At 33.4% G+C, this 23,853-nt stretch overlaps 1 protein-coding gene across 7 annotated transcripts in view; it reads right to left on the bottom strand.

The window, feature by feature from the left end:
* Positions 1-23,853, bottom strand: part of LOC106882880 (metastasis-associated protein MTA3) — an 89,210-nt gene that overhangs the window by 6,633 nt on the left and 58,724 nt on the right. For 2 of the 7 annotated variants that reach the window (XM_052967496.2, XM_052967492.2), the window contains exons 9-18: positions 19,984-20,172; positions 18,334-18,408; positions 17,943-18,001; positions 16,179-16,381; positions 14,462-14,509; positions 13,246-13,307; positions 12,896-13,121; positions 6,121-6,210; positions 4,619-4,831; positions 3,088-3,180 (exon numbers count right to left, since the gene is read on the bottom strand). In XM_052967496.2, the coding sequence (XP_052823456.1) occupies positions 3,088-3,180; positions 4,619-4,831; positions 6,121-6,210; positions 12,896-13,121; positions 13,246-13,307; positions 14,462-14,509; positions 16,179-16,381; positions 17,943-18,001; positions 18,334-18,408; positions 19,984-20,172 (1,258 nt within the window). The remainder of the gene's footprint in view (positions 1-3,087; positions 3,181-4,618; positions 4,832-6,120; positions 6,211-12,895; positions 13,122-13,245; positions 13,308-14,461; positions 14,510-16,178; positions 16,382-17,942; positions 18,002-18,333; positions 18,409-19,983; positions 20,173-23,853) is intronic. The other 5 variants (XM_052967495.2, XM_052967494.2, XM_089351486.1 and 2 more) reach the window with 3 other exon arrangements.

Below are 23,853 nucleotides of genomic sequence, written 5' to 3'. Positions count from 1 at the left end.
GTAATTTTAAAGGAAAATTTATAAGCATTTTTGCAGGAGCTATTTATGGTCATAAATCAGTAAATGAAATGAAATTATTAAAAATAGCTTCAAATTAAGTTATTCTAAATTAATTGGAGTATCAACCAACTGTAAGACTGCAAATCGAATTAATGTTTAAATGAACAGCAAGGTAAGCTTTGAAGAGGATTTAATTGTATTCACACACACACACACACACATTTTTTTAAATTTTAGTTTTTGTATCAAAGATTAAAGAAAAGGCAGATTTTAACAGGGCAACTATTTTACTATATTCAAAATCTTAAATTTGGAATAAAATGAGGAATATATATCATATATATATTATCATCATCATCATCGTCGTTTAACGTCTGCTTTCCATGCTAGCATGGGTTGGACGATTTGACTGAGGACTGGTGAAACCAGATGGCTACACCAGGCTCCAATCTGATTTGGCAGAGTTTCTACAGCTGGATGCCCTTCCTAACGCCAGCTGTAGAAACTCTGCCAAATCAGATTGGAGCCTGGTGTAGCCATCTGGTTTCACCAGTCCTCAGTCAAATCGTCCAACCCATGCTAGCATGGAAAGCAGACGTTAAATGACGATAATGATAAAAGGAACTTTTTAATTTATATTAGACTATCACAATAGATAAAGTCTATATTGCTTGTTTAAATTGCTCACAAAACAAATTTACTATTTAAAGAAGTTGAAAGGAGCTTTAGAGTGTGGTAATTGAGAAGCAAATATGCAAAATGTGTTAAGACGAAACATGAACATTAAATCATATGACTAAATGCAGGTCGCAGTTCTTTTAAATTTAAGTCTAAAGTATTTTAGAAACGGTGTTCTACTTCATGATGATAGCTGTCACAGAACCCTTGAGCAATATGTGCAAGGAAAGAAGGAGGGAGAAGCAGACACTGTATCGGATGAAGAGAAAAACACAAACACAAAAAGCAAACAATAAAAGCTGAATGAAAAACATCGCAGAGAAGAAATGATTTACTACCCATAAAGTTACATTTCTCCAACTCCTGAAGTATTTATAAATTTATACAAAGGCCTAATGTTAATTTTTTGCCTTCTTTCATGACTGCTATTCCTCACCCTTGTTAAAGTTTGCTAAGAGAACTTTGAAGTCACTCATGTGGAGGAGAGATTAATGACAGTGTGCAAAAGTAAAAAGAAAAAAAAAAATGATAGTAAAAAATTATAAAAGGGTACTGAATTTGGAAAAGACCAAAAAAAAGTTATTGTGACAATACATTCAGCCAAAGGATGCGTGGTTTTACACGTATGAATGAAAACAACAGTTTGAAATACATAACATGTTGGAATAAAATACATGCAGTCTTCTAATGAGGCAGAGTCTACAGTTTTCATAAAATGCTGTGAGGTACCTAGGTAAAATTAGTATTAGTGCAGTAGATATAAATGAAAGTTAGTAATAGTAGTGAAAACTAGCTGTAGAGATTATATTGTTTACAAATAAGCAACCAAAACAACTAATTTCTAACAAGGAATGGAAACAACTTCATACACCTACTGACAATGTAAAAATAAGTTGATTAAAGAGTGAGGTTAAAAAAAAAAAAAAAAACACTACTCTTGTAAGATACAAACAAGATGGTAAGCAGAAATAATGGGTGAATTACTCTTACAAGGTGGAGAAAGTTGTCGTCAACAAACAGTCATGGGACTTGAACCCACATCTCCCAAGCCTCCAGCTGAGTGCTTTATCGCTAAGCTAAACTGTCCGCTGACAATCATCCACCAATTTAGATGCTAAATAACTTATTGAACAGCCATGTCATGTTGTTCAATAAGCTATTTAGTGTCTAAATCGGCAGATGAATATGTCTGCAGGCAGTTTAGCTTAACGGTAAAGCACTCAGCTGGAGTCTTGGGAGGTGCGGGTTCAAGTCCCATGACTGTTTGTTGACAACTTTTTAAACCTGGTATGGGTAATTCACCCATTATTTCTGCTGTTCTAACAGCATTATTACATTTGAAAAAATACCTTGTTTGTATCGTACACTACTCTTGTAAGTTGAATCTAACAACTTCCACCTGAATTCCTGTTGTAAATACATTTGCACACACAACACAGGAACCAATGTATGGACTTTACAACTTATTTATACATAGTGATATCACTATCACCACTAGTAATGCTGTTGTTTGTTATTGCTGGCTACTATGAAGTAGCACTAATTTGTTGACAAGACCAGTTCACAACCAGAGTTAATTAACCGCTAACTACACTGCCTAAAAACAAATGATTGCCATAGCCTTGCATTTCCACCCTCTACAAATCTTGGACTTCATAACCAATGCAACAAACCATTATCTTTTAGTAATAATTGAATTTGTAACAGGCGTGGTGGTTCATTCCATTGCTTAAATAGGAGAAATGTTGTAAAATAAAAGAACATGCAAAGGGAATAGGTAATGTTTACAAATTAACAGATTTGGTTTTGTTAAACCTTTAGTTCATATGCAAAGTATAGCAAATAACCAACAATACAAATGTTTGGAAACCAAAAACAATGATTATACTCATGCAAAACAATGGTTCATAAACAAGGATACATCATATACAAAAACGATAAAATGACACCATCTTTAAAAAAATACATGTGCTTTTTTTTAGATGCCTATGGTTTTAGTTTTGTATTATCTTTTTCTCTCCATTTCTTAAGTTGTTTGTTTTAATTTAGAGATTTATATTTACAGTTCTGTTTTTACAAGAATGGGAAACTATGGTTTAAAATGTTTGGTGAGTTTTATTCACTATATTGTTTTAAAAATTCTAATTGCAAATTAACATCAACAAGCAATTTTGGGCCCATTTAAATATGTGAAAAATTAAACTAGGGAAAAATTTTCACAAATTTCTGCAAATTAAAACACTTGAAGTCAGAGTTTAAACAATTTTACTGGATCATTCCATAGCGATAAAAGAAAAAAAAACAAAAAAAAAAAACAAGGTGGAGAAAGATGGAGTACACTTTTGAATACTAATTAAAAATAGAAATATCTCTTATCTCTGTAGTGAGGTGATCAAGTAGTTTACTCACCATCCAAACCATTGCTTTGTTCATATCCTCTCTTCTTCATAATGGAAGGCTGACTTGTTGAGACTCGGGGGACTATAGGTTCCATCTTCGGTTCTGGAAGCAGAGAAGTATTAGAGCGTGTGAACTTTTTACACTTTATACTATACAGACAACAAAGATATTTGTTGAGGCTTAAAACTTTATCAGAGCAAACACATTTAAGAGTCTGCTGAGGCAATAACAAGATGATACATGCGACAGGGCTACACATTGATTAAAGTCCCATATGAAGTTGATTACATTTTATTAGGTTGTCACACCACAAGCAGACAATTATGTACTTGCTTCAGAATGTCACAGGACAGAGCTGCTCAACTACATGCCTTTGTTCTGTTACAATTCAGAAGACAAGATTCTAAGCAAAATATTCACTAAGCCTTAAGACTTCATTGAAATATCAATGAAAGAGAAAGAGAGAGAGAGAGAGAGAGAGAGAGAGAGAGAGAGAGAGAGAGAGAGAGAGAGAGAGGAGGGAAAAGAGAAAAAGAGGAGATGAGTAAGAGATTCAACTACAACACACAAAAATATACCTTTATATTTGTAAGAATAAGAAAGCATCACTCTATAGACAGGTTTGACAAATATGAAACATCAAGTGCAGAGATACACACACAAATACACAATTATGGAAACAGGTACCTAATTCCAATATGAGAAGGAAAGAGTATTTCCATATGCAATATTTAGTTTGCACTGTTCAAGGCAGAAGGCAAACATTTTGCAATAAATAGTAATATATGTTCTACTGCAGTCACAAAAATAGCTTGTTCCTTAGATACCAAATGACATCTAGAACAAAAATGCTTTTGGACAGCAATGAGTCTCATTAAAGAAATATACTTTAATATACTTTAATTAAGGAGCTTGATAAATTACAGTGACCATTAAACCAGCTTCAAAAACAACAAAGAAAAAACAGGGTAAACAGTAACATTAGTGGCAGATGCTGACAAATGTTTAATTAAAAACTGAGAAGTCAAATTATATTGAGTTGATAAGTGAAACCCTCTAAGTGATGAGACAAAAGTATGAAACTAAAGGGAAGGAGTGCACAGATAGGGGTTATAGCTAAATATAAATACTAGTTAATGGAAAATCAAAATAATCTGGTTAGCCCACCCTAACATGGTCCTATGATAAAATAGTTACTAGTTGCTTTTTTCTTTACTTTTTTTTTTTTGAAAATTCATCCATGTTTTTTTTTTTTTTAAATTGTGTTTCTTTAATTTTTTTAAATATCATTTTAAGCAAGCAACCACAGGATCTTTATTGGAAATCATTATTAATGCTTAAACTGGTGAAGTGCTAGACTTGACATGCCAGTGAAAAAGACATTCTAGTTTCTTTGGGGAGGGAAAACTGTGTCTACATCAGGAACAATTCAGCAAATTTTGGAGTCAACCAGACATGTGCGCAAAGTGAAACAAGAGCAAACTTGTATAGTTCCATTGGTGATGGACAATCCTCACAATAGACACAAAAAGTTTCTCACCTGGTAAGCGTGTCATAGGTGAAGAGACTGGTGGGAAAGATAACCTCTGTGGTTGCTTTCTTTGATCACCTTCTGGTCTGCAGAACATAGAAGGTTTTTCCATTTTTATATCTATTCCAAGACGAGAGACAATGGACTCTAAAGTTGCAGGGGTTTTTGCTTTGATGTTCATAGATAGTCGGTTGCTGCCACCTTCTGTTAACCGCAACTGACCTATAAACAAATAATTATTCATCAGTACAAACTAAGCTGAAAATTAGGTGTAATATTAAATCATATTATTCATCTAGGATTCATGCAAACGTAGTGGTGGAGGAAAGTTTGTAAATAGATTAGAAAACACTAGTCCTAAACTTCCAATTTGGGGGGTTCATTTCTCTAATATTTTGGGTGACTGTGTGGGAGACAATGAAGACCTAGGTTGCCAAGAAACATTGAAACAGAGCCCATTTCTTCAGTGATGATAGAATCTGTACTATGTACTATCAGAAGGAAGATCAGTGAGAATAGGGAAGTCGAAAGAACCACAAGGCAAATAAGAAATACTAACAACTGCTTGAGAGAATAGTAGCATTGAAGAAGGCATGAATGAGGAAAACTTCACCTGGTGAAATCCTGCAGAACGCACAACTTGCTGACTCCGGGGTTTATTACTACTGCACACAAGTTGCAGCAAGACAACATTATTTAAGCAGAGTAGCTTTGGTTAGCATGCTGGCAGTTTAACAATTGGTCAAAATAGAAAAGCACCAGTTCATTGTTAGGTGTTTCGTGACAATGTAAAAATCTTGACCAAATAATTGGCCATTCCTTGCAGGATCTGTGATCCCCAGTGAGAAAAACAGTTTCAATTTTTTTTCAATAAAATACAAACATTTAAATCACTGTTGCTCAATTGAACAAGAAACAACAAAGAAGTTTTTTCTTTCTTTATTTTTTGCTTGTTTTAGAAAATATATTTAAAAAAAAAAAAGGTCAGCTGGTTTTTCTTTGTAAATAGTTTTTTAATATGGCCTTCCCAATACTGAGATAGATAAAGTGGATACACCAATTTTGTATTCTGTGTAAAACTACACCACTTCTTACAATAAAATCAATAACATTATTTTCATGCAAGGATTACTTTTTTTTTTCTCTTTTTTTCTTTTTAACATATGTATATTTCTGCAGAAATTTATTCAATTTACAGTTACTACTATTTAATGGGGAGGCACTTTATCAAGACAGTAAATCTTTTAATAAGGAGCACAACTATATGCAATCATCTACTGATCTTCAATCCATTGCTCATAGAATGAGACAGAATAGCTAGAAATTTGTCTTTCAATAAATTATGAGCAACGTACAGTAGATGTAAATATTTACATTTCAGCAGATTTCTACAGCAAATACAAAAGCTGCAAAAATGTTCTGCACCAGAAAATGTTGGTGGAAGTTCCCAACTGCTGTCGGCAAATACTTTATAATCATAAAAAAGAACTTATAAAAGAGGAAAAATTTACCATTATTGTCAGTGCGTTTTTCAGTGGAAGCTGTCAATGCATCAATGAGGTGTCCTTGAGAACCATCTTGAAATATTGGTAATCCGGCAGCTACAATAGAAGATTGTTTTAACAGATAACAAACACTGTACAATTGTATATTCCAAAAGAGTACAAATACTGCAGTGCATTAATAAAAATAATATCTTTGTAAGTGAATTGCAAGCATGGAAATGTATAAAGTGTTAGACATAAGAGTGATACACACAAGATTCTAGGGCAGTATGGTAATAGAGAAAGCAGATTTGATTAAATGTATTTGATTAAATGTGTATTTGATTAAATGCTTCGTGTAAATTGTTGATGGTTGATGGAGAATGTACTGGGAAAAGTACAGTGTGGTAGTTTGAGAGAGATGTGAAGGAGCAAAGGTTGTAATATACAGTCAGTGAGTTCAAAAAGCAAATTGCCAATATGTTATATTAGGTATAACTTGACAATGGGTGAACAGCTGAAGCAAAATGAAAATCTTTTCTTCCACTTTAGATTATTAGTTTCTATGAGTACTAACTGGAATGAAATATGTCAAAACAATAAAGAGTACAGTCTTGTGTACTCTTGAAGGAAGACATGCAGATAGTGGCAAGAAAGATAGCTAAGCCCCCAAATACATATAAGTTGACACAGTCAATTAAAGAGTGCACTGACAATACAGGTTACAATGAGCTGACTAGAACTCAGGGGCAGGTAAAAGACAATTGGTTTCTGGCGACTGAGTATAAACTGATTATCACCGAGAAAGTAAAGAGATTCAAGGTGATAAAAAAATTGAACATTTGTCATCATTTCCATTATATTAGAGATGAAAAGCATAAGATTTTAAGGATCAAAAAAGTCTTGCTTTTTTTTGCAAGTTTCTATACTTCATGTTAGATGAAACGTGAAGTGAAAGTAACTATTCACATAAAATAACTGTAATCAATAATTGTCCCAGGTAATTTAAACTATGCACCCATATGAATGACTGGATGAAAACACAAATTTTGTAACCTATCTAACAACTTGGGCTGCCATGACATACTGGGTTCGAGAGGTCTCAACTGAAGACTTTCTTCCTGTGGGGTATAAAGAGCAATATTGCATATAGCATAAAATCCCTTGGGAATGCTTGAAAGAAGACTTGAATCTAACACAAAATTCACAAACTGCTACTATTAGATATGATGGTGAACTGGATTATACGCTGGTGCACAATTAGTCAGGTGATCAGGGTCACTTGAGAGTATCTCGGCTATAGATACAACAGTACATATAGAGATGGGTTCTAAAAATTGGTTGGTAGGCTGGCACTATTGCATGAGAGACAGCCACAGCTTAAAAGTAACTTAATTCAGAAAAAAACATGTTCTACATTTCCAACAAACAATTGTTAATATCTAATATTTTCAGATAAGTGAAAACATTATTGCAATAATGTAGCTTAGTATCAAGTAACAAATATAAACACAAAATTCAACAATTCAAAGAAATAAACCTACCATGACCTAGTGTATGTCTGTGTATGTGTGTATATATATATACATACATATTATATGCACTAGATAGCAGTACACCCCGTCTTTTAGTTTTTATAAACCAGAGTGTACAAGACTGAACTTTTCAGCAATTTAATTTGGAGGTACAATGCTGGTTGTAATGTTATGTGCTGTACAATACTAACAATAAAACACTGATTGTAGGTCAAGCTGAAAAATTATCACTGAGTTAACCTTGCCCAGCCCAAACAGCCCAGTTGTCACAAAATATAAAAACCACAGCAATAAAGAAACTATGTGAAATTGTGTTAGCCAGTCACAAAATCCTCTGGCCGGTCAGAGAAACTGATCTGTAATCATCTCCCATAAATATATATCTACAAATGAGATAATAAAAATAAAAATAAAAAATCAGAGAAGTCATTCTTTAGACCTTGCTATTTTTAGTTTGGTAGAATCAGGAAGTCAATCAATACACTCCACCCATATAAGTGTGTGAGGGGGGAGGAGTATGACTGAATATTTGTATATGTGCAGAATACATATGTGTTTGAATGAGAGGGAGGGGATTAAAAAAAATCAATGACGGTGTGATGAAAACATAGCTGGAAATAGGTCAGAAAAGAAAACATGAAGTCAACAACAACTGAAGACCAAACTCTGACTTAGTGCAAGTGTGTTATGGAAATTTTCCATCAGTTGCCTTGTCTATTTCCAGTATTGGTCATACTTTGTGAGAAACAGTGAGTTCTACAAGGGGTCTTCTTGTGCTGTTTCTAGACCAATGTCTGTGAATACACTTGATACACTACAATCATTGTTGTACCAATAAAAACCTCTCATTGCAGTGTTGATACATTTGTATTTCATGATATAAAAGGTTTAATTATTGGTTTTTAAGGAGGTGCAATTTTAAACATCCAGTGATGTAGAACCTCATTCAGGAAGTATTTTGGCAAGGATTTTACGGCTGGATGTCCTAACACTGTGACAAAAAATTGATCATATACAACTGCTGTCATTCTGTTAGTGCTCCACTGGCACAGGTGCCAGTCATCGAATATGGTTCAATTAAGATTTCGATTTCACTTGCCCCAACAGGTCTTAGCATGCAGAGTTTGGTGTCCAATGAAGGAGAGGTTGGCATGGGTGCCAGTTGTTGAATTCGGTTCGATTTCGATTTCTTTAAAGTTGATGTAAAAACCTCATTCCCCCCACCCCTCTCACCAATCTAGTACCCTCACTACTATATAAAACCTTCAAATATCTTAATGAAAAGAATGCTGATTTTTGATTAAGTGAAATAAAAGAAGCTTACTTGAAAAGTAAAAGAGGACTGGAGTATTATCTACGAAGATGCATGCTTAAAATGTGCACTTTCAGTCTCAAAATTCTAATTAAAAACTGATGCTACTCTGCAGTTGAGTAGTAGACCAGGCAACCAGTATTTAAATATCTGCCTCTTAATTCATGTGTAAGTTTAGGGATCTATATATGAACTTATCACAAATATTTTCTTTTAAAATATTTTATTTCAATGAAACAATTTTACAACTGACATCAAGACCCTTTGATGAGTATTTAAATGTTAGTTTCAAAAAATCCTGTTAAGTTACAGGTTTCCAAAAGGTAACCACTAAAGACCACATGTTGAAAGTGGAAGTTATTGCAGTTCTTGCTTAATTTTAAAAAGAAGAAAAAAACTAAACATGTTACTATTGATATTTTCAATGGTAATGATGTTAAAACAATGAAGAAAACTATGCAACAAGCAAATGAAATGAAATTAATAATGTAGATAATCCTTATAATTTCTGAGCAAAAGATTAGACATTGAGATAAAAGGGTAAAGTCACTTTTATATCCATTTTACCAAAATTGAAGTTATATAGCATTAATATTCTTTTAATAAATTAGATCTGTAGATTTTAAGAGAAAATACCACAGGGTTACACTTTTTAAGATGAATGATTGGGAAATTGTTTAGCAAGGTTTTGTAGAGAAAAGGTGAAGAGGGTATCTTTTTATGTTAGCTTTTCTAGGGAAGGTTGTATGCTAACCAAATCACCTGAAACTGCTTGGATTTGCATATGCATATATAAAAATATAGATACCCCTTCAGATTCAGTAGTTGTAGCAAGTGAAAAGTCTAACAAGCATAACTGTTTAAAAGGTAGCAACAGAAAGAAACAATCTAGAGTTACAACTAATATATAATTTTTTTTTTTTGAAAAGTCCAGACCAAACATTTCTCCCAATGACATAGAAAGCAGTGGCTATTTCATTTTGTTTATCCCAATTAAAGTGCTCCAGATATAACAAATATACGCAGAAAATATACAAAGGAATTTCAGAACAAATTATGGACTCCATGAAACAACTGCCATTCATTGCATAGTAATGAGAAAAGTATATTGAATAGCTGGACAAAATTCGGACATTTTTCACCTTAAAAAGAATGGGTTTTAGGAAAATACTAGAATCACACCCATTTCCAGAATTATGGCCCAAATACTAAATTTTTAAGTTCTGTCTGAGTTTTCCTATATGAAACACCAACAATATGATGGCACAAGAAGAAAATGAAATGCCATTATCTAAATAAGATTGTTCTTGGACATAGTGCAAAAAATATTTAAGCCTTATTATAAGTCAGTGAAAAAAAACAAAATGAGGTATAAAAAGTGTGATTACTGAGTAATGTTGTCGGTTATTTTCATACAGAGAGAGGGGTGCAAGACAATATGCCCACAGGGCAAGATATGATCTGGAAATTATCGCCTCTTTGCTATTCAAATACTTTTAACCAGTATTTCAGTTTGGTCAAACTTACAGAAAGAGTTGCCATTGGATATAAATCAGAAACAAAATTAAGAAGGAGTTAAATAATTCAACAGTACAAAAGGAAATTTGCTGGTTATCTAGAGACAAGAAGCAAATTCACTTATCGATGTGTGCTCATGTGTGAATGGAAATGGTTCACCATTTGTACACTTCAGTTGAAACAGTAAAATTGATGGGATAGATCAAACAGAATCAGCTGAGCTATTACGCAGATGGTAGCCCTAATAAGTAGTGGTGACCCGATTTGGTATATAATAAAGAGTATTGTCGATGTGTTTTACAATATAACAAATCATGAAATGTTTGTAACTGCTGCAGTTCTGAGTAGATGTTGCAATGCAATTGTTTAATGTCTTCCTTACAAACTGGCATGGATTGGACAGGTCAACAGGAGTCAATAACCCAGAGGATTGCACCAACTTCCAATGTCTGCTCTGTCATGATTTCACTGCTTCACATAGTGCTTTTTACAAGGCACAAGCAACTTGTCCGAAGTAACTTGCAAGACAAGACCCGGTGAAGAGGGGGTGTCAGGGCATACTCTCAAGTTACAGGAAGGTGAATATAAGTGGTCCAAAAGATTGGACAGAGTGAAAGAAGAGTTAGGTGATAGATAGAGATGGGGATAGAGGTGAATGCAGTCAATGGTGAACATGGGTGGAGGCATGGTCAATAGTAAATATCAATTTGGAAGAGGGGAAGAAATAGGATCAGGGATGTAAAAAACAAAAAATGAAACATCACAAAAATCTACAAGAGGAATAATTATATATATAAACCAAGAGATGCAGCATGGAATTTCGTCAGCAAACAGATCACGGTTTCAAAGTGACAAAAATATTTTGGCAAATTAAATCTAAATGTTGAAGTGAATCTAACGGTTTTTGTGTGTTTATAAATGGCTTATAAACACCTTCCATGCTGCAATCATTTTTCTTTCAGCACACGATCTCAAATCAAGTCACTTGCTATGCGAGTACATCTCAAAATAAATATATACATACATATATATATATATATATATATATATATATATACACACACACATAAACAAACACTAATACTCTCAGCCAACAGCCAGTTGAAACAGACCTTCCATTCTCTAAGATTGCATTATATAGAATATGATATATTTTACACCTTTCCATGAAAGAAACAATTTTTGTATAAAATTATATTTCTTGATATATTTTATTTTCTAATTTACTTCATTTCCAGTTTTTGCATTTACTGTTGGGTGATTAGTAAATTCAGCTTAATTAATATCGGAGACTCTTTTTCACTGGTGGAGTGTGAATTTTTTCAAAGATCTTGATGAATTCCAGTGTTTCATGCTATTTTTATATGTTTTTAGTATCATACTCATGATAGCAAGAACCCGGTTTTGATTCCCAGACTAAATGGTCTGTTGTGTCCTTGAGCAAAACACTTCATTTCATGTTACTCTGCGATCACTTTGTCATCTGACGTGAGGCACACCATGCACCTGTACAGGCAATGTTGATTATATGGAGTGAATGAGTTGATGCACAGCAAACACTTTCTGATCACTATGAACAAATCATTTGTGCAGGTTGCTCAGCAAGAAATTACAGACAACAGGAGAGTCTACCTTCATGGTGCACTTGTTTTATATCCACTCAAATACAAGTGAAAATTCAATAATGTGCACTAAGCTTCCACACTAGAATTATCTTATTCATTGCAGCTGAAAATTGGCTATTTTTTTAGAGTAATCATCATGATCATCATCGTCGTTTAACGTCCGCTTTCCATGCTAGCATGGGTTGGACGATTTGACTGAGGACTGGTGAGACCGGATGGCAACACCAGGCTCCAATCTAAATTTGGCAGAGTTTCTACAGCTGGATGCCCTTCCTAACGCCAACCACTCAGAGAGTAATATTTAAGCAAAATTAAAGAATTTTACATTTCATTGAATATGTGGATAATCAGTTTCTGCTTGACAGCTTTATTTTCTCTCTGATTACATAAGAACCTATGACTTGTATTGGTCACATTCTGATCAGGTTCATGCAGATCTTATGACTGTTAATCAACTGAGAGAGTTATTACAAGAGTGATTATATGACAAATATAACTAAATTATCCCATCCTGGATTGGGATTCACATAATTTCAATGTAAATCATATTACTAATGAAAAAAAATAAAGATATCATTTGAAGTATGTTGACTGTAGTGATTAAACAGAGAAGGAAATCTCCTGTGTAAGCTAATGATAGCAGTCATCAGTTCTAAAAGGATTTCACCTCCATGATACAACTGCCATTCATTGCATAGCAATGAGAAAAGTATATTGAATATTTCAGTATTACTATAGTAAAAGTTGACTGGAATCATTTTATTTCTGATTAGTTACTGTAAAAGACAAACTAAAGTTTAGATGATACTCACATTCTTGCTTTATCGCTGCAATATTAATGGGAACAAAAGGACACCGAGCTGCATGTCTTGGTCGAAGTATATCTTTGCATAATCTCCTAGAGATTCTTGTTAGAGGTGTGGTAATAAGACAGAATGCTGCTCGAGTTTTCATCATTGGCCGAGGACTGCCTGCACGAATGGCGAGACCATGGGCTGTTGCAAGATGTCTAGCAAGATGAGGTTTTAGTTTGAATTCCTTTGTAGAGAAGAGGAAAAAAAAAGGGTCAGATATTGTAAGTATAAGGGACTACAATGCAAAGTTTATAGAATTCTGATTATTACACAGTTTAGAATGAACTTTCTAAACGCGAAACACTTACCTTACCACATCCTGCTATTGTACACCTGTGCATTCGCATAGCGTTTAGATGAGCTAATCTCTCTGAAAAAGATTATTTTTATAACAATAAGTATGCATGTGTGTGTGTATAGCAGAACAAGGTTATGGAGTGTGGTGGTTGTAGTACTGTTGGCAATATATTCAATGTGTATATGGGTAGCATGTATCTATAAAATACACGTTTTAACTCCCTTTTGAATATTTATACACGTGTGTGTGTGTGTGTGTGTGTGTGCGCGTGCATGTGTTGTGTGTACCTGCATTTATAATGCATGGGCAATGTACTAGGTGTACTGTATGAACAGTACTATTTACTGTTTAGTTGCAATTGTAAGCATTTGTAAGTGGAAACATTTATACGAACAGAAACATAAGAATTTCAGCAAACTAAAATGTCACAAAACATTTCTCCACCTCCATAACAAGCATACAGATGACACAAACATTGCAAAATGATGAAAACAGGGTAGAGGAGTGCCAACATAATATGAAAAACCCACAAGTCTATTTAGACAGAGATAATATGTCAGTTCTAACACAACTGTGTACACAATATAAATATCAGTAAAACAAAGTCAGATTGGCATGTTCTGTATTGGTACACTAAAGTGTTAAAGCTATTACTAAGATAATTGATAAAGAAAAACAAATAAAAGTTTTGTTCCCCAAACCCATCCCTTTGATATATTTAGATATCTGAAAGATTTTACTGGAGAACAGAATATATCAAGCAAGTAAAATAAAGAAAGAAATTTAAACAAAATTATATTGTAATTGAAGTTCACCAAAATTCACAAATGCATCATCCTTACAGACATGAGTGTAAACAATAATGGTACCCTCAATTTTGGGAAACAGGATCCAAATTTCTATGATGATAATTTTTCTTTAAAAGTAGTTAATTCTCAATAGCTATGTGTAAAATTTTAATGGGATAATGGAAAGTGAAGAATACCTGAATAGTTACCTTTTCTTGCTCTAGGCTTCACACTTGCGCACACGCACACACACATTTCCTATATATTTTTCTGAACTCTTAAAAATATGTTGCTGTATGTGAAAGCTAGAAGCTCTAGAATAGAACATGGAGCATCTAACTAGGATCAAGAGGAGCTGGTGTATTGAAATGCACCCAATACCCTTAATAATTCTAAAGGCACTCAGCAAAAAAAAAATAAATAAAAAAAAATTTTCACCTCTCATAGGATCTATCCTGTCAGCCTCTGATTTTTCAATCCTGTGATCTGAGGTACATAATACAAAATATATTAAAATATGCCTATCAAAATAAATTAATCTACAAACAGAAAATATAAACATTTCTAAGTTGCTACTTGGGTTTTATTGAGGATTCCTTTCCACAAATTTTGTCATTTATACCAGATCATGCACAATAACATGCTTGGCCACGAGTGTCAGGGTTATAATATAGCAACACTTCACAGAAGCCAAAAATAACATTAAAACATATATGAAGAGAAATAAAACTGTACACATGCAATTAACGAAAAAGGAAATGAAGAATAAGTGTTTAAAAGAAGAAAACTTTTAAACAATTTAAAACAGTAGACGATAGGTTTAGCTTGGAGAAAATTGATAACTTGGTAAAGTAAATTTCCACCCCCACATCATTGCTAAACATTTAGTATTTTTGCTCAAGAAATTACCTGAGGTTTATACAAGAAATTTTCAAAATAGTTTTCTGTCTCCAATTTTAATTTCCAAAATTTTCATATTCCAAAGAAAAATTATGGAAACTTAATTTTGAGTGTCTTTTTTAAGTTCAGCAACTATTTCCATTAAAATATAGAAGAAAGATAATAATTTGCTTTATAAAGGAAAGGTAATTAAACTTTTTATTCTCTGTGTTTGAGGTTTTTTTTTTCTTTTCTCTAATGATCCATATTCTTGTAACTTACACTGAGAGGAAATGTAAGAGAAATAAATGAAGGGAATCAAAAGTCTATATGCTTGAGTTAACAAACTAAGCTATGTCTTTTGACAAGTTCAGTTAATATTATTTGATTGGTTTTACTTTGATAAATCTATCAAAGTCATTGACAGGGTTGTCAGTTAAACAGCAGTTGATGTTGACTGTACGTTGTGTGGCATATTGTCATGGCCATCATGCAGAAATGTATGCAAAATAAGTTTGCATTTAAGTGCTCAGTGGCAAACTGAGATGTAGGTACAAGCATGGCTTTGCAACCACATGGGTTTGGGTTCAGTTCCATAGTGCAGCACTTCAGGCAAGTCTTCAACTAAAGCTGCAGGCCAACTAATGCCTTGAAACATAGTGGTTTGGCAAAAGGGACTGATAGAATAAGTATCAAACTCAAAAATATTAAGTACTGGGGGTCAATCTGTTCGACTAAAATCCTTCAATGTGGTGCCCCAGCATGGCTGCAGTCCAATGATTGAAATAAGTAAAGGATACAGATACATTTCTGATTGAGAAACTTCATTAATAAAAATGCTTTAGGTAGATCAAAACACATTCATAGAAGTTCTTTTAAATTGTGACAAATCACAGAAGCACCTCTACAAGTTGCTCTCACCAGACAGAATAAATATTCAAAACTGTCAAGAATGACCACAGCATTGATCCAGAGTTAGCATTATTACTAAAATTAAGTAAGCAAAAATAGTATCGAATTTTCTGTCCACTTCCACTAAATGATGTCATGTAAGAGAGACTAGTTTTATGATGTAGGAAATTAACTAAACACATAGAGACTGATATCAAATTTATGAAGCTACGTTTGAAAGGTAATTAGAGCCATAATCTCATATTTATATAAAGAAAACATTAATCATACTGTGCTGATGGAAAGGTGTGACAGGAAAACATATTTCAAGCCACATTCATTTTGTATAGGGTTAGGGAGACAGGAAAAACAATGAGGCACCTACCTAACCTAGTAGGCATTTTAAGACCACCATACTTTTTCCAGTAAATCCAACAAGAGGAACAGAGACGGCACTGCATATGTGCAGGTCCCCATGAATACCACTGACTGGAATTGGCAGCATAACAGCTTTCACAAGCTCGTCCAGAAACTTGACCGTCGACACCATTCACTTTCCCACTAATGGCTGCTGGATTGGGTTTGTTACTGTAATAAAGGAACAAAAATTAATAACCAAGTCATTTATCATGCTAGACTATAAACCAAATAAATTTCTAAACTGGTAGGGGGGGAAAAAAAAAAACATTCCACCTTGTTATAATATCTAGTCCTATACTGTTTTGCAAGTATTTTAAAACTGACAATTTCATAGAAACTGGAGACAATGGCTTTACAAAATCAAACATCTTTGGCTCGATACAGCTATACCCCAAACTTTGCTGTTAATAATAATTGCCCCGTAAACACAATTTAGTAGGCTGCAGTCATTCAGGTGAAAAATCAATGTGTGACAAGTTAATTCTCCATTTACACTTAATTTTTTAATTTTTATTTGTATTGTTCATCAACTATGATTGAGCAAACATGTAGTTACAGGTGTTCTGGCCATGACCATCCCATCTTATATTTATTTTGGTAATTGTATAAACCAAACCATATCATCTATTGTGTACATGTTTAAAGATGGAGTATGCTTTTAAAAGACATTTCACTGCTATTCTAACATAACCACATGGCATGGAGAGAATGAACTAAACCACATGGAGGCTATCATGTCACATACCTCAATTATGTTAGAACACTCAGTAGTAAATAAAGATAACATAAAAGAAAAACATATTCCTTTTATTAAATTTCAACATGCCATCAAATCTGACAAAAACAAATCATCTAAAAAAAAAAAGAAGAAAAAAAAGAACTGAATGGAAGAAGAAGAATAGGCCACGATCTATTAGAGTCACTATCTAATTTTTAGAAAGATACAAACTACCAACACCGAATAAGCTGTATAGAATTTACTAAAAATATCAAGGTAATAAAAGTTACTCTGCTTTATAGTGGTGAGATGGTTAAATGATCTGTAAAAACAATCAAAATTTGCAAAATGCATCTCACTGGGTTGGCAAATGAGCAGAGGCAATGTGGAAAGGATTCTACTAAGGAACAAGACAATCTCTCTAGTGCTGATGCCATGATAAAATGCACTTAGTACACACTGTAAAGTGGCTGGCAATAGGAAAGGTATCCTGTCATAGAAAGCAATCCAAGAATGGAATGTATCAGCAAGATGTGATCCTTAGCCTATCTAAGACGGTAATAACTGAAGTTAATTGGCCTGTGACAACCCATCCAACCCCCATCAACATGGAAAAGTGGACATAAAACGATAATTACATTAACTTGGCAATCATCATCATTGTTTAATGCCTGCTTTCCATGCTAGCATGAGTTGGACGATTTGACTGAGGACTGGCAAGCCAGAAGGTTGCACCAATCAAATTTTAAAAAGGCCTAGTTGTACCATAAGTCTGAACTATATTTATAAATATTCAATAACTTTAAATTAGGAAAAAGCAATTGTAGCAAATATTGATATATTCTACACAAAGTGGGAGATTATATGTGATTATATATTTTTCAAGACAAAGAAACAGAGAAAAGGGTGGAGTGGGGGAACTAATAGCCAAAGCAATTAAAATAATCAGTGCTAGGAATTTTGGTAAAGAGGAAAAAAAAAAAAAAAGAAAAGCAACATAATAGTACTTACTAGTTGGGAATGTAAACCTGCTTTAGCTTACTTTCAGCTTCAGCAGCTTTTATTCTTTTCTGTAAAAGAAAATATAATATCTTAAGGATATTTTTTTCTACCAACAGGATCCAAAAAATTGAATCTGTAACTTACTCAATTCTACTCATTAATTCTCTCCGCATAGACATTAGAATAGAACAAGATTTTTGGAAAAGTAACAACTTCTCATGCTACACAATTTAAGTCTAATTTCCTGGATTCTTATCTATCGCTTTCTCCCAAATACATATTGAAGAAAATTCCACATTATCAACTTTCAGTTTCACATTTCACTATAAATAATTTTTACAACCTTTATAGATGGTAACAGAAACTATTATAAAAAAAAAAAATACATGTGCATACTTACTTGCTGTACATATCTGTCTGTTGTTTTCCACATATAATAATATTCAATGATACTTTTTAATGACTTCCAAGGCAGCTTGAAAAGAAAAAAAAAAAGATTATGTAATTTTAGAACACAAACAAGAAATCTCTCAGGATACTATATGAATAAAAACCATTAATATATGTATGTTGTTATGTTGTACAACCTTGATGCACAACTGTTTAACTTTTAAAAAATGTCACAGTAGAAGTGGATTCTCCATTAGTTTATGGTGGGCCCTTAATTGGTCTTGTGAAATTAGCATGTAATAGGATGAATAATCAAGTTACATGTGTCTTGAAAGCGATTTCCCAGTCAAATCAGCAGGACTCAATGTAACATGGACTGGCTTTTGAATTACAGGAGAAGTGGGGGGAAGGAGAGAATTGGATCTGATAATTTGAGACTCAAAGGGACGGCAAGAAAAGTTGACATCAGAAATGTTTCAATTCACAGCAGAGAACCAAAATGAAAACTGCAAGACATTCTATCCAAACACAAAAGAGTTTACCAAATGAAAGGAATTTAAGAACAGATTGAGACTGTCCCAAAATGCTCATTGGAGAAAGTTCTTTCTACAATATTCAAAATGGGATATTTTTATTCCCCCCCCCCCACAAAAAACACACACACACACTTGAAAAGATAGTTACTGAAAAGGCAGCTATAAAAAATACATGCCAAGTCAAATTTTTACCCTTGTCAGAAGGAAATAGCTAAAATATTGCCCAAACATTACCATTACAAAAAAACATTCATTTTACAGTTTTAGTGTAATGTAAACATCATCTAAGCAGAGAGCAAACATACAAACACCAGTTTATATTAATGAATGTATTGTATTTCTATAACATTTTTGTTTTAACATTCTGCTTCAGTTATACAAGTCTAATCTTTATACCAAATACACTACCTTAAAATCCGAAATGTTAATACAATTATATATTAATCAATTGTCAAAGTTTGATAATTTAGAGCAACAGGACAAGCTGTGTTGGACTATGATACAGTGAATGTTCTCATATTTACTGCAAGGCATCACATGATCTAACGATAAAGTGCTAGCCCCTCAATAAATGTCATGGCATTCCTGTTTTCCCCACAAATAAATTAACTGAATTACAAATTAGAGACTGCCTTGCTACAACTCACACCAAACAGCTCAGTCAAAAACTAATGAGTCTAGGCAATGTGTAATGATATGAAACACTGCATATTTCGAAAAACTTAAATTTCTAAAACCATATCATGAATGACAAAATGTATGTAAAGCCATAATAATTTTTAAAATGCCAGCATGGAAGGCAGACATTAAACAAGGATGATCATGAAATAAACTACAAAATAAAAACAAAGTGTTCATGATAGCATATTAGATATAAGATCTTCAAGAAAGTATATATAATTATACATGATAGTGTGATTTAAAGGTACTAGAATACTGGTCAATTATAAAATCTATTATATATCAAAACTACTGCATTATACTCAGCTTGTTTGGCGACCAACGTCCTAACTTCAGCTCTTAAAAAAACCAAACCAACAAAATATCACCCCATCAAGTGAGCATAAAATATATCGTAATAATATAGAATTATAGAATGAAAAACAAGAAAAAGGAATACTTACAAAATCTTGCCTTATATCATTGAAGTCTTTGCCATATTTATCTAGTGCTTCTTCAAATAGATTAGCTTCAGATGCAGACCATTCTTCCATTTCATCCCGACACAGTACAGGACCACCTTGTGGTACCAAACTCGTAACAGCTTTCGCTATGTCATAGCCACTTCTATGTAAAGTATCCATGGCATGAAACTGAAAAAAGATAACATAAAATTTTAGAGAAGCAACAATGCTAAAACAGCATATTTCACACATGAAACTAATTTCTAAACCAACTACGTATAAATAGCCCACACTATGAATGAATAGAAATAGCAGCAATATACCATATTTGACAGCATATCAGGTGCATCCTAATTTCCGCAGTGTATGTTAAACACCAGGAACAAAATTAGTGTAAGAGATATTTTTGATGGTTAAAAAAAAGGAGGTGCATCTTACAAGCCATCAAATAAATTATTTATTATTACAGGTTTTTTTAAAAAATAAACTGTTCATGTTACTATTTAGACAACAAAACACAATTAGGTGTTGATGGTAAATAACACCTATCGAGATAACTATAACTTTAAAAAAATACCATTAATTCAGTATTCATCATTTAACTTTAAGATTTAGACAAAAAGTGCTACTGTTCCTTTTGGAAAAACAAAATTAAACTATAGATAAACTAATTAACATTGGAATGTTCAATATGTACAGCAGACATGTTTGAAATCTTTATTGCATCCTGCATTATTCAATTAAACTTAAATCACCCCTAAGAAATCAGAAATACTGTTGAAGACATGTCTGTGATTAACACCACCATTATCATTTAACACCCACTTTTCCAAACTTATATGGGTTGGATGGCATCTGTCAAGGCAAATTTGCTACAGATGGACGTCACCTCATTACCAACAAATACCCTACTGTTTCCGTGGAAAATTGGAAATGAAGGACACCACTTGCATGTTGGTGACATTCATTTATAACTATCACATGAAGTGAAGGCAAGCAAACAGTCATACACACAATGTGCTTGTTTCAGTCTCCCTTACCAAACCCACTCACAAGTATTTGTTGGCCTGGGCCTGAACGTGAAGATGTGTGCTTGGGAAGCAAGCTTCTAATCACAGCCATACTTGTGCCTAACAGAACTAACAAATGAATACTTTGCATAAAAGATTTTTTTTTAAATGGTGTCACCATCTTATACACAATCATAACTAAAACCAAAAGAATTACACCCACTGAAAGATCTATGATAATTTATAAACATTCAACTAAAATCAAATAAAGTCAATTAAAACAGGTAAAACAAGAATAAGAATTATATATGAAGTGAATGAGTAAATCTATATGTATACATCAAGGTTTATAGGAAAATGTTAAATGGAGACATGTGCATGTAACAATGACACTTCTGGCATGCACATGTCTATTAACATTTTATAGGAAAATATGTAACAATGTACAGACGAGAATCAAAGAATGCATCTTTGGGGGGAAACAGATATAGAGCTTAACCAACATTTTCCATTCAAATTGCCATGTTTACACAGGTAAGCCTGGAACCCCCACTCACCATCAATTTACTAAAAACCAGTCATAATGTATCATAAAGTACTCAATTTTACAGTGTTAGCTCTCATAATTGTGAATTACAAATATTTTGACTGGCCCAGTAAAAAGGAATTGGTTTTTCATGGAGAACATTCCCTAAATTGTTACTTTCTTTCTATTCTGACTGGTTAATGTAAATTAGTCTTTGGAAATTTCTGATTTAGGATTTTCTTTTCCTAATGAGGCTGCCATAAGGTTTAGAGAGTTCATTTAGTCAATCCCCTATTCCTCATGTATAAATCATAACTGTTAGGTAGAATTTGCCAATTGTTGGGCAAACCAATTGGGAATTTTCAATGAGGTTGCTTGAACTTCAAAAAGGAAAGATATAATGAATTTGGTGATTATAGATCTGCTTGATCAGGGTTGACTGAGGGTTGAACCATGGCAGTAATTTGTGATTATACCACATATAAAGAATGTTAACTAATGACAAGGTTTTTGTCTTATTGTTTTAGTTTCTTATTTTCAAATTCTCTAGAAAGACCTCTTTTTATTCATCCTCACATTTAAGGCAGTCAGATGGCAGTGGATAGACTGCTTTGAAGTTATCACACTGGCTCTCTATGCACAGAGTTCCAAATCCCACTAAAATCAACTTTGCCTTTCAGGGCTGATAATAAAGTACCAGTCATGTACTGGAGTTGGTTCTTCTTTTTCACTCCCTTATTCTTTTTGTGTCTGAGGTGGCTGTGGTCAGACCTGGAGGGGAATAGGCTCCACTGGGACTAAAAATGCCTAAAACATTGTATATTAGAATGGCAGCACCCTATCACTCCATCAAGGAGTTGAGAGACCAAAGCACGGCGGGAAAACAACAAACATTTATTCAATGTAACATCAAGCATAAACAGATTATATGACAAAGACAGTTTAAACCACATTATACACAACTAAGTCCATAGGATTTGAACACTTCTACTTCTCTAGCGAAACCATTGAGGCCTCTAGGTCTGCATAATAGAAAAATATAAGTAGAATGTATTGTTTTGTATAAGTATACCCTCCATCAACAGATGATTTTTTTAAACTAACAAATAATTCATGAAGTCTCCACTATTCTTTCATTCAGTCACACCTTATAAAGAGCTGTTCTGTTTTGGTTGGATGAGAGCACTTCAATTGAAAACAATGAATCAGGGAGATAAAACAATCTATAACCAGTCTATAATCCATATTCCAACAATTGATTAACCACAATAATTAACACATTCCATACAGAAATTAATGCTAATGAGCAAGCATTTATCACCCTTGGCTTGTTTCACACAGCCAATTGTTTTATTGCTGGTCATATATCTTCTGTTAGATTGTGATGAGAAAGAACAAAACAGGGTGCATTTGTTTCCTTATTTCTTAGTTCCGTGACTTGGGCTGCCACTCTCCCCTTAATTGTTAGTTTCATAATCTGGCAAAATCCACATTGGATTTGTCATTGCAGGTATTAGGAAAATTCTCTTTGAAAGTACCCTCCCACCAACATTAAGCTACGACCATGGAAAACTAAAAATTAAGACATATTCATGGTCTTCTGCTGCAGGTTGAGTTAAGGAATGAAACCAAATTAGTTTATTTGGAATACAAGAAAGTATGTGCGTCTTGTCAGTAAGCATTCTAAGTTTTGTTCTTTCATTCTGTCCCAAATTTCTAATGCACTGTGGATGATTCTCCAGGAAATTTATAGAAGACTACAGTTTGCTTCGATATTCTCTAAAGCCCTGGTTTCATTATCTTCTCTCCCACTTCTATATTACTTGATTTTTTTTTTTTTTTTTTTTGGTGCTGTTTTCACAAGTATCTTTATGAGGTGGAATTTTTCTTTGTCAATAAATTTACCATTTAGTCATTTGAGATCACTGTTCCATATCTCATAAGAATTTAACTATCTTTCACAATAATAAATATATGTAAATTTCACCTTTGTTAAGAGTCTTTCAAGATTTGGTGGTTGTGTTTGTTGCAAATAATTTGTAACTATTTTTCTTAGATTTGAAGATTGGTGTCAAAATGGAAGATATCATTTGGCTGAATGCAAGACTATGTAGCTTTTGGAATTATGGCTGACTACAAATGGAATATTTTTATTTATGTCTTCCCCTTCAAACAAATTCCAGTCTGTCTGCAAGTAAGGGGTATTTGCTATGACATTATTTAGTAAGTTTTTCAGGTGTCCAGAAGAATATTTTTGGCTCTTCCAGTCATATTTCATCTGTGTCTGTAACTATTACACATGTACATTTTACCAAATTAAATGGGATATTTCTT

The sequence above is a fragment of the Octopus bimaculoides genome, chromosome 4 (genome assembly GCF_046866305.1).
Source record: "Octopus bimaculoides isolate indiv1 chromosome 4, ASM4686630v1, whole genome shotgun sequence".
Classification (NCBI taxonomy): domain Eukaryota; kingdom Metazoa; phylum Mollusca; class Cephalopoda; order Octopoda; family Octopodidae; genus Octopus; species Octopus bimaculoides.
Note: the sequence above shows the minus strand (reverse complement) of the source record. Positions and strands in the feature narration are given on the sequence as shown.